The 14469-nt window shown below is 40.5% G+C and overlaps 1 protein-coding gene across 1 annotated transcript in view; it reads right to left on the reverse strand.

Moving 5' to 3' along the window:
- LOC109987734 (liprin-alpha-3) overlaps positions 1 to 13847 on the reverse strand; it is a 29263-nt gene extending 15416 nt beyond the window's left edge. Inside the window, exons 1-6 of the mRNA XM_020638923.3 lie at positions 13591 to 13847; positions 4278 to 5065; positions 2008 to 2109; positions 1462 to 1626; positions 260 to 334; positions 93 to 152 (exon numbers count right to left, since the gene is read on the reverse strand). Of these exons, the coding sequence (XP_020494579.1) occupies positions 93 to 152; positions 260 to 334; positions 1462 to 1626; positions 2008 to 2109; positions 4278 to 4613 (738 nt within the window). The 5' untranslated portion in view covers positions 4614 to 5065; positions 13591 to 13847. The remainder of the gene's footprint in view (positions 1 to 92; positions 153 to 259; positions 335 to 1461; positions 1627 to 2007; positions 2110 to 4277; positions 5066 to 13590) is intronic.
- Between the last annotated feature and the right edge of the window lie 622 nt (positions 13848 to 14469).

Genomic DNA, 14469 nt, shown 5'->3' on the forward strand with positions numbered 1-14469 from the left:
GATACCCATACATCTACTATTCTACTGTTGATCTTGTCGCTATCACAAACACAAAAACTACTGGAACCAACATGCATAAAACCCTCCCTTACATCTTTCCCGCCGTCCACCCCTTGTTGACGTCTTTTAATTTGGTCTCTTAAAGAGATTACCTGGGAAGGGGGGAGACACAATGGGTAAAAAGATAAGACAAATGAATGTAGTTTCTCCACACCAGGCTAAACCATACTTGAGAGATGGACTTCATATTGGACTTTACCTCTTGAGAAGACGCTGCGAGTTGATCCTCTAACATGGACACCCTCTCGAGGGCCACACGGAGCCTCTCTCGAACCTGTGAGGTAGAAGTTATATTTGACTGCTTAAAGACATAAGATAAGAGATACTAAAAGAATGCATTGAACAGTCAATAGAGTCATATGGTATTTCCTTTCACTACATTGCTGTTTATTTGTTCCTACACCAGGTTAGAGGCTTAACACTCTTCAGTATGACTTCATGAAAGAGCCGTTAAGGGGCTATTTCATTCTGTGTAGGTTACCTTTGAAAGACGCGAAAGACGAAGGGATTTGTAGGGCCTTGATATTGGTGTAATCGCCAATTGTTCAGAACATGAACACAAATACAGTAAACAACCCATAAATGATAGCTAGCGTGTAAGTCCAGTGTGTCAAGAGGAAGGGCAATAAAAATTGTATACGGTTTCATAACACAAACAATTAAAATTCATCCTCTGAGCAAGTCGAGTTTTCAGTGATATTTATAGCTGCCAAGAAACGACAAACTCTCAGTCTTCATTGGGCTACATACTGCCATATAGTTGAAAATCGGCCCAAGCTACAAGTGATTAAGAACAATCTTCTTGATTTCATATGAACTTTAATACTGGTAAGCTACTTAGTCAAGATACATTAAGAGTGTATCTAAATTCTTGTTAAAGAAAATACGATTTTTTTTTTGTCACTTGTTTGCTGCAGGAACTAGCCGCATGTTGCTGATATTCTGTAGGTTAAGCTAACATGGCTAACTTGTCAGCAGACTGTATTGACAGATGTAACAGGTACAGGGATACATTAGCATTAATTAGAGATATTAAAATACATTGTCTCTGGTCATTGGGTAAATTAGGGTAATTGTTCAGTTTGTTAGCTCTGTTTCACTTTTTGACATATCCTGGGGAGGATAGCTGGGTTTTTTGTTGCCATTGCTTTACTATGTTCATAAGCTAGCTGCTAACCATGTAAGTTGTAAGTCAGTTGAGTATATTTGCCTGAAACAATTGGTAATTTTTTGGGTTAATTGTGTCTTAGCACAAGACTAGCACATACAAAACATTGTAAAAATCATTACAAATATTGGTTATACCAACTTGAGCAGGAAGTTAGTGAAGGATTCCTGTTTGTACCAGTTTGATACATACAGTCCATGATCGACTTTGCACGAGATAGCAGTCTGACTCACCTTCTCATCTAGGGCCTTGTGGTGCTCAAACAGAGACTTGAGGGCCTTGAGGACTTCCACCTCACTTGAGACCCCCGCTGGGGACTGGGCTTGTCTTTTCACCACCGTCATCCTCAGACTACGCTCATGGCGAGACACCAGACACTCGAGGTGTTCCAGCAACAACTACAGGAGAGAGTGGTTTGAATGGGAAAGAGATCGGGATGTGACAGGAGGATGCAAAGATGTGAGAGGTAGAAAAGGGGGTTTGAAGGACGGGGAAACAACAGATGTGATGGAGGGTAAGTAAAGGTAAAACATAGAAGAAGAAGGCTCAGAGAAGATGCAGTGGAGTGAAGGGTTATAAGAGATCAAATTGGATGGTGAAGAAAGGGACAAGGAGTGAGAGGACGAGATAAGGAAAGGAGATAGGGGCGAAAAGAGTCACGAAGAGGAAACATAAAAACAAATGGAACAGTGTCACACCCACACAAGCACAATGGGTGAGGAAGATAACACTGAGGCTGTTACAGTGCTAATAGGCAAAATGGCCGCTAAACATCTTACACGTGTGTTGTTTCTCTCCGCCTTGAGCTCAGCAATCTCCTCCTCCCTCTCCAGAAGCTGCTCCCGGCAAACGTTCAGCTCTTTAGTCAACACAGCAAACTCCTGTGGAACACACAAGCTGCATTCAGGGGCAAAGAAAACAAACTGTTTAAATGTGCCGTTTTAATAGTTTAAGTGGTGTCTGTTCAGCTGCTTCAGCTGCAATGAGAGTTTCAAGGAATAAATAATCATTAAGGCCAGAACATTGTCCAAATCTAATGATGCTGAAAATTAATAGAATTAGCTGCTCTCTTCAAACACACACATATAAATATATCACTTTAAACATACGTAACTAAAGCCCTCCAGAAGCACACAGCTCTGTAAAACACCTGAGACTTTGCATGTATGAAGGCGTACGTGATGTAAACCTACATAATAATCATGTAAATCACTGACACAGTTTTCAACACCATCTCTCTCTTGCTCATCCTCCTCTGTGAACTCGCATTCACGGATGGATTACATCATACAGTGTTACACAATGGCTCTGCACTGGAATGCACAAGAGAGACCCCCAAAAACACGGCATCAATATGTCATTTACAACACCACTGGGAATACATTTTCAAACTCCTGCATAACGCAGAAACAGAGTGCAAACCGAAGAGCGTGTCTTACATTTTTTCTTTAAAAAAAAGGATCTATTGTCACTGATTTCTTTATGTCTCCATAAAACAGCATCAAAGCCTGCAGCTCAGAGGCAGTTGCAGGTTAGGAGAATGAGGATGAAGATGTTTACAGTCAGGATTGCCTGCTTTATGATTCAGAAACAGTTGAAAGTAGACACATTAAATTGGTCTGTGTTTGCACAGAAAAGGGAAGAGAGAAAGAGCCAGAGAGGCATCTATACAGATGGTGACACAGTGGGTCCATTGGCTCTTGGCCTTATGGGATTCTTTTAGTTTGGATAGGGGTCAGCTTCTCAGCTGGCTACTCTTGTCCCTTTTTAGTTTCTTTTCTGTTTCATCTCAATCTAATTCTATTGACTCTGCCCTGCATTCATTTAAATTATGACAGTTGCAGTCCCATTCTACGAAGGATAAACAAACCGCTTTATACAGGCGGGAAATTGAAATTGGAAAATGCCTTCTCCTGTTGTAAAAGCTTTAGAATGAGGATAATTCACAGTTTTTTGTTCAAAGTATTAACACGCCTACATCTAGTTTAGCATAAAGTAAGACAAAGACATGCAGCACAGCCTCACAATTCAGTTGGTAGACAAGGGGAATGTATGACAAAAACTGAATCACATGTCAAGTCACTGAAAAATCTTCTGTACGTCATTACATTGGTCAGTTCTATAGTTGATGATTACATGTAAGCTTGTCTTTGCATTATTTTGTCATGTGTGTCAATGTTATGTGATTTCTGGATAATAATGAGTGTCCCTTTAGTGAAGTAAATAATCCTTTCAGACTCTCTTTCTCTTTTTGACTTTAACTTTATCTCTGAGTACAAGCATTTTATAAGGGGTCAGTTCAGTCATAGCCCTTAGTGTCACATATCACAAGTTCACTAGACATTTGATTTAGACGTTTGTGCTGCTGAACCATTCTGCAAAAAGCTAGTGAAAAAATAAAGTGTTAAAAATACAATATACTGGTAAAGTAAAGTATGCATACTGCAACACAAAATAAACGAAAAGCTGTTGTTATTGATACAGGATACAATCTTTAAATTCCATTTATAATTAATGAGCAAGTTCACCCAGTAAACAAAAGAGAATTCCTAGAAAATCTCATATTCAAAGCCATAAACAAATATTAGCTCCCGGCATCATTAATCATCCAGTAACCGCACGGTCAAAAAACATAATAAAACCTGATTACACAATAAGAGGAAAAATGGGGACGCAACTTAGACTAAACAGCCAGTATAGCTGATAGGAACACAAACCCTCTGCATTAGTTAGAACAACATTAGTGCGAAAAACTCTGAAGATGCAGACAGGGAAGTATTTAACTTCCACTGTAGCTGCGTCTCTCTGCACAAACTGTCACCGCAAAGGCTTACTGTCTCAAAAGCATGCTTCAAATCAACACACACTCAGAGGAACACACTCGTACATACAGTAACTAGACACTGATAGCACAGAGGATAAACAATGTTACCGCACAAGGAGGAGGGTTCAACTTCAGTGAATTTCATTATACCTTGACTTACAATCTAAACTCGGTATATGTATGTATGGATTGTATACGCACACTCAAAGACAAACTCAGCTGTACCTGTGGCAGAGCGATAGATAGCTGTCGTTGAAGTGACTCCTTCTCGTGTCCGAGCTCCCGGAGGCGTAGCTGAGCTGTCCCCAGGCAATCCTGTGTCTCCCTCAGGTTCTCCAGCAGCCTCTCCCTCTCTGTTAGCATGTTGACCATTAAGGACTCCAGGTTCCCCGTGCTGCCTCCTTCATCCCCTCCACTTCTGGGCTCCCCACCTCTGAAGCCCCCTCCTCCCACCGCACTTCCAGGGCCACCGACCCCTGCCCCGGCAGGTGAGGAGGGTCCCCCACCAGTCCCACTTCGCCCATCCTCAGAAATGGTGGGCATCACCTCGCACATCATCATGAGACCGTGGCGTGTATGAGTGTCGAATTAATAAAGAAAACTAAACAGCGGATTGTGCGTGCAGAATGTCTGTTTTTCGTGCCTTGGGTTGTTTATTAGCTTCTACTAAAAGTTTAATGTACAAAATATAAATCTTTACATCTTCAGTTTTTCCAAAAATATCATTCCATTGATCCCTCTGTTTATTGCCTCTCTTTTTTTATCTCCCTCTTTGTATGTCTTTGCTCTCTTCTCTCACTAATTCCCAATCCGCATGGTCAGTGATCAGAATGCTAACGTTCCCGTGTTATGCAAGAGGAAGAAGTATCTACAGGAAAGCCGTTGCGTGGGTGGCGAGGACTGGCGGAGGGTGTGGAAGGGAAGGGGTTAAGGGGAAGGAAAGGATAAAGAAGGGCCAATGCTTCTAAATTGTGTCCACGAGGCAGATCTCCTCACAGCGCCGGGGTTAAGAGCTGAAAAAGAAAACAGGGCAAGCATTAGATCCCCCTCAATAAACTTCACTGTGCATTAAGCAAATTAGAAAGACACAGCAAGAGTGGACTTGTTTGAGAAAACAAAATGAACTAATGTAAGTTCATGAAAATGTCACAGATGAAAGAGAACAAAGAGTATGTTAAAAATAATAACTCCAAAAATGTATAAATTCTGCATCACTGCTTCACCAGTTACTCTGAATGAAATTATGTATTTGAGTAGTCTATGCACTGGATCATGCAACTTTTTGTTAGCTTAGGTTAGCTTAGTACAAACAATGGAAACAGAAAAAAAAGAGTAGCCTTGCTCTGTCCAAAGTAGACTCACAACTATTGTCATTACTGATGTTACATTGTTACATGGCTGATGCTCTTGCCGTAATTATTATACCTGGAAACTAGATATAAGACAACAGCCAGCTTAGGGTAGCTTAGCACTAAGACAAAAACCAAGGGAAAACAGAAGCCTTGCTCTGTCAAAAGGATTGCCACTGTAATCTACAGTATGTCACTGGTGTTACAAGGTGTTCAGGTTACTCACTAACGATGAAAAACAAATGCTACAATTATAAACTGAAAGTGTATCCTCCATACAGCAGCATTAGCATGGTCTTAGCACTGAGTCGCTAAAGTCAGATTACAATAATCACGTGAAGAGAGCAGGCAGGGTTTACAGCGAAGACCATGGCTAAGGATACGGTGTCAAAGCAAATCTTTAAGCAAATATTTCAGATTTAGATATCATCATAGACAGATCATCATCGATATGTTTTCATGCAACATTTCCAGTCTAACTATTGAAATCTGTGCTACCTTAAAACCACCAGCAAATCGATATATGATTTCAGTCCTAGAGTTTCATTTTCTGTGATTTTACTTTCTGTTTACAGTCTGACTAGCAAGTTGAGAAGCAAGAATGAAGTGAGTGTTGAGAAACAACGTTTCAGATAGTATTCTTAGCAGGACGTGCATACAGATTGCTGTTAATTACTTGTTTGTTAGAATGTGGCCCGAGATTGAATAACGACGGATTGTGTTCTGCCACGATCGCTATCCACATGGACTGTTTTCATGAATACAGCCAGAGCCTGCTAAAACGTAAGTGGAAGATACTAATCAAACCACTAAAAAAAAACAGAAGACATCGGATACCAAAATCCAATTCAGTAAATTAAAAAGCAGAATCTGTAAAATACAGATAAACACCTGTGTCTTCATGAGTCCAGCAACTCTAACCCTAACCTGGTCTGAAGTTAACTTTATTTTTCTACGATTTAAAGCTCAGCAACATTTTGTTACTTTTGGACAGCTAGGATGATTAGCTGTTTCTAGTTTTCATTCTTAGATGCTTATCAACTGCTGGCTATAGCCTTACAATAAACAGTGTACAAATGAATTTAATTGTGTTTCATTAAGGTCTCAGTCGCTGAGATTAAGGTAACTCTTTAATGATTTAAGCAAAATTACAACAACCTTCATTTGTTCTCCTTTAAAAAAAATATTCGGCCTTTATTTGCCTTTATAAGTTAAGACAACGGAGAAGAGACTGGAAGTGTTGGGGGGATGCAGAAAAGGGCTAAAGTTGAATTTGAACCCAACACTGCTGCAATGAGGACTAAAACCTCCATACATGGGACGTGTGACTTAACTATAGGCTATATGACGCACCAACTTTAATTTGTTCTTGACCTCAGTTTTTCTTTTTAACTATGTGATGGTGATTCTGATATGTAATCACACTGAGAACACTTCCTTTAATCAGTTTTGTTGTAAATTATCTGCATACCTTAAATTACTCTCTTGACTGCATAAAGCCTCTGGCCCACACTGCAAACTGTGGGCCAAAATGATATGGATTCAGGCAATCAGCATTATTATAGCGCCCTGTGTCGCTCTCCTCCTCTTTCCTCCCATATTCTTCACTGTCTAGTCTATAATACTCAGGGGCTTGCACTGGCCTTTATACTTTTAAGTGGTTTGGACTGATTTAGTGCCCCATGCAGGCTTCTTTACGTCAGTCGGTCTGGGCAGCACAATACAGACTGTCTTTGTCCGACTAAATTCATCCATTTTGTGAATCAAACCTATTTAGCACACAGGCCTCAGCACCAGTGAAAAAACAGGTCGTCTCATCATATGGTTGTCCAGTACCAAAGATGGGGACTGCTCGCTGGTAATTGGAGTCCTGATACAGACACTGAATTAGCTCCTCATGCTGGTGAGCTGGCTAGAGCACTTGGCAACGTCACTGTGTCCCACTAAAAAACAACTTACTTCCTTCCCGGGCTCCACTGATGGATTATCACTGATGCAAGACTGAACATTTACTGCATTTCCTTCAAATACAGTATCGGAAATAAAAGTCAGAGTAAATGTTTCAAACTTCTTTGTCACACTGGTGGTCAAATTTTTTCACCCTAATGCAACACTATGTTAGGGTTGCTTCCACAAAGTCAGTGAGTCAATCATAAGTTGAGAAGACCCCAAGTCCCTTGTCATTTTCCTCAATAAAACTCTCTACATTAAGACTTGGTTTTTTTTTCTCTTTTTTTTAGCATTATTGCATCATTGTACACAGAGCAATGCAGGAGACAGACAGAGAAAGCATAAAAGCTGTAAACTTTGCAAACTGAGTCTCAACATTAAATTTCAGTTCATAGTTCACAAAGTTTCCTTAAAAAATCTAATGTTTCACACATCAGGACGGTCTACACTAGCACTATAGTTTGATTCTAAGTGTTTAGCTTGTTTTGAGGTTTGTATTCCCTAAGTGTTCATAGTTATACGTTTTGTAGATGGATAATCCTCAGAGGTCTCCTCTTCTCCAAAACAAACTGAACAGGTAATTAAAAAGGTAACAGCACTCACCCATGTAGTTTCATGTTCAAAATATGTTTTGAAACTCTCTGGGGGGCTTGGGTGAAACAAGAAGCTGCAGCTAACTTCAGCTCATTTAGGCCATTTTCATACATGAGCTGTTTTCTAGATGATTTCAGGACATTTAAGTTCTAATATTTTCCTTTCACACGTGTACTGAGATTGTAAGCTCTCAAAACTTGAACTAGCCCATTTAGTTAAGGTGAGGCGAGGAGCACCATGGGTAACGCAGGCAGGGAAAAGAAGAGTCCTCAGTAATTATGACTATTCCTGGGTGTATGTGTAAGGACGTTTCCATATTACAAACAGCAGTGGATAACAATGTACCAGCAACCGAGGCAAGCAGCAGAGAGTTTTAAGCAGCACAACTTCTGTCAACGTAAATGACATCATCACCCCACCCATTTGTTTAAGTGTTCCAGACTATTATCTGCTGTGTTCACATATTGGCTCATCCAAACTTCAAATAAACATTTTGGGGGTTGACAGGAAATATCTGCATGATGTTAAGTTAATGAGTTTCTGACATTTGTGTTAATTTGTGTTTTTATTCCATGTAATATTTTAGTTAAAATTATATATTTTTTAATGAAAAACATAGTCCATCTGAAAAGTTTACATATTTGTCTAACAGCCGGAGCTGTTTGTTTTGTTATTTCACGAATAAAAGGTAAATTAAAAAAAAACAAGAGCAATTTGATGGAGATTCAACACTACTTTGATAGCAAATAAATAATTTGTTTTCAATTTAAATCTAAATTACATGAATTTATCTCTCTAAATGTGGAATCAGTGGAAGATTTTAGGTACATCTGGGACGCAATTAAAGGTTTCATAAAAAAATAAAAAAATAACAGCCGGAGCTTATGTAAATCTCTGAAAACAGGGCAACTTCCAGATAAAATATAAGACTTCATAAAACATGGACGTAGTCTCAGTGATGTCACCCAATGGTTTCTGAAGCAGATTTTTGAAGGCCAATGATGGCAGTCGCCATAATGGAAATGCTGCCTCAAACTAACTTTTGGTCAACATAGTAACAGACAGAGAGCTGGAGCTGGGGTGGGCCTTAAGTCTCCTAAACTCAATATTAATATATACTTTGATACACACCTCATGTATATGCTAACCAATCAGTTAATCTTACAGTTGAGTAATTTGCAGCACCAAATGTCCAAGTTGTACTTTCATCTCTGATTTTAGCACAAAGAAAACACCGTCAGATGTGAATAACTCACATTGATAACATCTGACTGATTCCTGCTGAAGCTTTACTTCCCTCAATGGTATTTTATTTATTGGTTATATGATTGAAGAGGTGAGCTATAGGCACTTGGATTTTTACCAAAAACAGAGACTGCACAGTTGTACATGTTTAAAAAAGCCAAAAAAAACATTAAACCATTCTCTCTTTGAGTTTTAGCTCATCCAAAATAGTAACAGTGATATTTATTGTTGTCTCTGAAAGCATTATGCTAACTAAAACATTGTTTTAAACGCAAAAAAAAAATCTTCAGTGATACATTAGGCGATTACACCAATGTCCTGAATGGATGACTCAGGTCTCTATGCATTACTTATTTGCCTCTTTCTTAATCAAACTCTGGTGTTTGCTCTGTTTTCCAAGGGTTCATGGAGAGCAAAGACTACATCAGCCTCTGATGGCTTCTTTGTGATCCAAGCTACCAAAAAGATCCTTCTGGTATTCACTTGAGTTGGTACAGGACCTTAAAAAACACCTGAATTAGTCCTACTAAGTTGGCCCATAAGAAAACATTGAATCATTGGTCGTCATTTCCAGCTGCTCTTCCTTAGCTCAGCAGTAGAAAACAGAGTAATGTAATTACTGCAGATTATTTTATATATTGTAACAATCTCTGCAAATCTCAATCATAGGTCACTGCACTCGAGTCATGCGATGAGGCCATGCAGGGGAAAAACAAAGCATTCATCACTGGAGTCCTGATTCAGTACAGGCCAAACAGAACTGTGCAGCCTGCAGTTTTGACTGAAGCATCAGCTGTGAGGTCACTGAGCTTCAGGACCGGTGAGTTTATGAATGTGTGTGCAAAAGAGAGAGAGAGAGAGAGTTTCTTCACCTGTTTAGTTTGTTTGTAGGTTTGGGGATTTTCAAAATATTTAAAAATGATCAGTTAAGGCTTCTGATGATCCTTTTGGAAGTGCTAAACCTGGTGCATCAAAATAAAACTGTGGATAGTCAGGAGACCTTTTTTTGAACACTTGCATGTACGTTTTGTTGTCAACACTCACTAAACTGAGATCAAGTTTTGACCTGGACCAAAAAATGCAAAAACAAGACCAAGTGAATGAAGAAATTTAACCAATTTAAGACCAAGACCAAGAACTGAGTCCCACACCCAAGCAATTCCAACTGACAAATTGGTCTTGTTTGAATGCTGCTGTTTAAATGAAAATACAATAGCCTTTGAAACATTGTGAAAATTGGGCCTTATTTCAAGGTAAAAAAAAAACCTTTCATATAAAACAGATATTTTTTAAGATAGCAGCTAACATTAGCTAACAACAATTTCCAAGATAACAATTAGATTTCATAGGAACTTGTCAGATTGTCTTTCCGCAACAGCGTCATCACTAAGCTCAGCTGTCATTAAGTCTCTGATTATTCATACTTATTCCGCAACAGTGTTTATATTAGTGTCCCAGTTTGTGGATTCAAATTGCCTCACGAAGTTGCAGAAGTGTAAAGGCCCTGACACAACAAGCAGACGGCAAAGAACTAGTAGCGACGAAGGCCGCCTGCGTCGACGCCTTTTGCCTTGGCCAAAAAGTTGCACTAGAACACACCGCAAAGACTACAGCCGAAGGTCAACCACCACGTACGTTCTTCTGCGCATGCGTGAGAGGCAATTACTCTCCATGCCAGTAGGCGGCTGTAGTCTGTAATCGTCATTCCAAAAAGGGGAAACTGAAAGAAGACGAGGAGGAACGCGGATAAATAAACCGTTGTTGTGATACAAGAAGACAATTTTCTCACAGCTGTCGCTCAACACTCATAACCTAGGTACTTCTAATGGAGAATAATGTCTGATAAAAAGTTGAAAATGGCGCTGGCGTTGTCAGCCCTTGGTATTTTATTTGTGGAACAAGAATAGAAGAGGCGCTTCCGTATTTCACTTCACTTCTTCCCCCTATCACGCCTCCATGACATTCAGATTGAAGGCAAATCATCAGGGACTTACGTAAATAGTGCATCTTGAAACGGCAGTCTGAATAGGGCTGTAGTTACACAAGGATAGTAAAACTGTCGCTATCGATAATGATAGTTAGCTAGCTAGTGGTAATATAAACAAGCTAACTGTTATGATGAGGAGAGGCTGATTGCTTCTGTTAGGCCTAGCTGTTAAGAGTTAGCTGTCAGTGGCTAATGAGTTATTAAATTTGCTGCATTTGCTGAAATATGGCCTAATTTTCACTTTCCCTCATCTTTCTATTTGGTGAAGATCAAAAGCAGTGGATACATAGGCCGAGCACTTTGTCAGTGTACTAAGGTTTAAGTTTGCAAACCTTGAATAAAACAGTACAAAATCATTTAAGCTTTCAACTCGGAGGATGACAATAAGAAGGATGTCATAAGTCCTGAACTTTGTGAATAAATGAGGTATGCAAACTTTGGTGGTCTTGAAATAAATTCAGCATCCCTCTTAGACAGAGACATGATGTTAAAGTGTTGTGGAGTCCAAGCGAAACCAAGACCTTTGAAAAGTGGTCTTGATACTTGTGAATACTACAACATCAATAGCTATTATTACTGCCACCGAAATGAAATTTACCACTTGAAAACAACTGGTGCTGCTGAAACCTTTTCTGTAATGTAGCACTCTGTACAGGTTGCTTTATATTAATCTCCGCTATGGGTTAGCTCATGTCATAGTGTCCCCACACAAAAATCGATCAAGTGCCTTTGTGTGCACATGTGGGTGTCTTCATGTTATGATAGCCCACATTATCATCATCATCATCATTATCCAACCCGGTATCATACAAAGACACACTTGAAACCTGCTTGCAGCTTCCAAACCGTGGAGTGCACAGACTTGGCATTACAGTTTCTGATTCCTAGATGACCAATTAGAAGAATAATACCTCCAATTAGGCTAATGTTGCAAGAAATGTCCGAAAAAGGGTTAAAAGAAAATGGTATAGTCTTGTGTGTGCTATTTGATTGTGTATGTGTTTGTGCGTGCGTGTGTGTGTGTGTGTGTGTGTGTGTGTGTGTGTGTGAGAGAGAGAGAGAGAAAGAGAGAGAGAGAGCAGGAAAAACAACTCTCCTCCACCAGACACTGGGGCGGGGAGAGGGGTGTGCAGGCTCCCTCAGCAGCGGCAATTAGAGCTGAAGAAAGAGGGTCTTTCTCGGTTTGACATCCGGTTAAATCGCCTTCCCAGCGAAAACAACGCATGCATGTTGGATGCATTCTTGACAATTCAATAAAAGCAGACCACATGAACATGTAGCAGCGACTCATAATGAACGCCCCTCCTCCTATTCCTTCTCTCTCCCCCCCCCCCTCCTCCTCCTCCTCCTCTCTCTCTCCTAATACCATGAAACAGTACCCCCTGGCCAAGAAACGCATCACTGGAATCGATAAGTGATTGTCGGCAGCTGGGCAGAGGGAATGGGAGCACTGGGATCCGGACTTTAAAACGCCTTTATTTGCGCTGGCATCCACGCCGCACACCGGGCTGATGGGAAAATGACGAGGCTCTCCAGATGACAGCTCGAGTAGACTGTGTTATGTGGCTACCCCTCCATTTCTGGATGTATGTATGGAGGAAAGACCATTCCATGAGAGACGCACGGTCGCGCACGAGCACTCACGCGCACCTCTATATTTTCATAGTAGGAACCCTAGAGGCTGTGTTAAAACGGCCATTTAACCGAAGAAAAAGAGAGGCAGAGAAATCCACGTTTTCTTTCCTGGTCGACAAAGACTATGGAGAGCATAATGCCAGGTGGACAATACAAATACACATCTTACATTTTCAGTCAAAGGCCCACATCGCCTACTCCAGACATTATAGAATTATAATCAACTCCATATAGGCCCTATGACAGCAGGGAGGCAAACTGGGAGGTTTGACTACAAAGCTCACACCGGCGAAGGGCTTAGTTACAGCCATGATTAATTACAAGCAACACATAGTAGGCCAATATACAGTGGCATTTGATGGTCTTAAGAACCCCCCCCCTAAGTAGATACCACCTCATCACCTAACTGTATGCAAACGGGAGCGAGCACGCGCGCCCTGAATAAAATCGTGCTGTGTGCTGCCAACACACCTGTCAAAGCCTGAAACTGACATGGGCGCCAAGCGTTGCATTGTCTTTCTAATAAACGCCTATTTGTCTCTTTTCAAATAGTAACCCCCCCCCCCCATCTCCTTTCACACACACGCACAAAGACGCACAATTACAGACTCTCACCTCCCTCAATCCTTGACAACACAATGTTAAGTAGCCTACTCTTTGTGCACACCGTTTATCGTAACATTAGTGCATGCATATTTCTCCCCCCATGTCTTTCTTTGATTCCCCATCTCAGTGGAAAACTGTGTTGCGATGGGGTGGTGTGAAGTTGCATCCTTACCACAGTCATCGCGGGGAGCCTGTAGTGTCCATGTTTGATGTTAAATATCCCTTAGCTCCATCTCCGCGGATCGTGCCTCGGTGTCTGCTACCCCTCATCCGAAACCGGGGAAAACCTTATTAAAATAAGGTAAAAGCGTTTTTTTTTTCTGTCCCTCTTTTCCACACGAAACGGCGAGGAGAGGGGGGGGGGCGGCGCAGAGAGAGACGATACGCCACCTTACCACAGACTCCCCCTCTGTCGAATTGGAAGGTAATGGGTCTTAAAGAAACATTCTCTCAGCATTCTCCGCATCTCTGTGATTTACGCGCGTGCCACGCACTCACGCGCATTGACAAGCCAATCAAACACCTGATTAATTATTGCATATGGGAGACAAGTGCAACCTATATCACAGAAATGTCACCTGCTACTTTCCCATTTGACATTTTAACTGCAGCTGAACCCAAAATGTATCTTATTTGCAAATAATAAAGTATCTAATTTTTCAAGTCTATGCCTGTAGTTGGCTTCTGCTTAACACAAATCTGTATACAGTATGTGCTATCTTTATAGGCCCAACTTCAGACACAAAAGAAGTTTTGTATTCTTAATTAACTGTCAGAAATATTAAATATTAAAGCATACTTTAATCGCAACAGTTGTCTATATCCTAAGTATTTTAACCTATTTTTAAGGAAGGTGTTCCTTCTGCAGTCATAGAATATGTTCAGGATAAGAATACCGCTTTTCATTTGAATAAAGGTCATGGTTAAAATGTATTCAGGAATTAATTTGGAATAGGATACTAAAATGGTCATAATGTTTTGTCTTTTTCAAGTACATCCAACTGCCAACTTGCAGCTTTAAAAACATGTATTGAGTAGACCATATGGAAGC

This window comes from Labrus bergylta, chromosome 21, assembly GCF_963930695.1.
Source record: "Labrus bergylta chromosome 21, fLabBer1.1, whole genome shotgun sequence".
NCBI classification, from domain to species: Eukaryota; Metazoa; Chordata; class Actinopteri; order Labriformes; family Labridae; genus Labrus; species Labrus bergylta.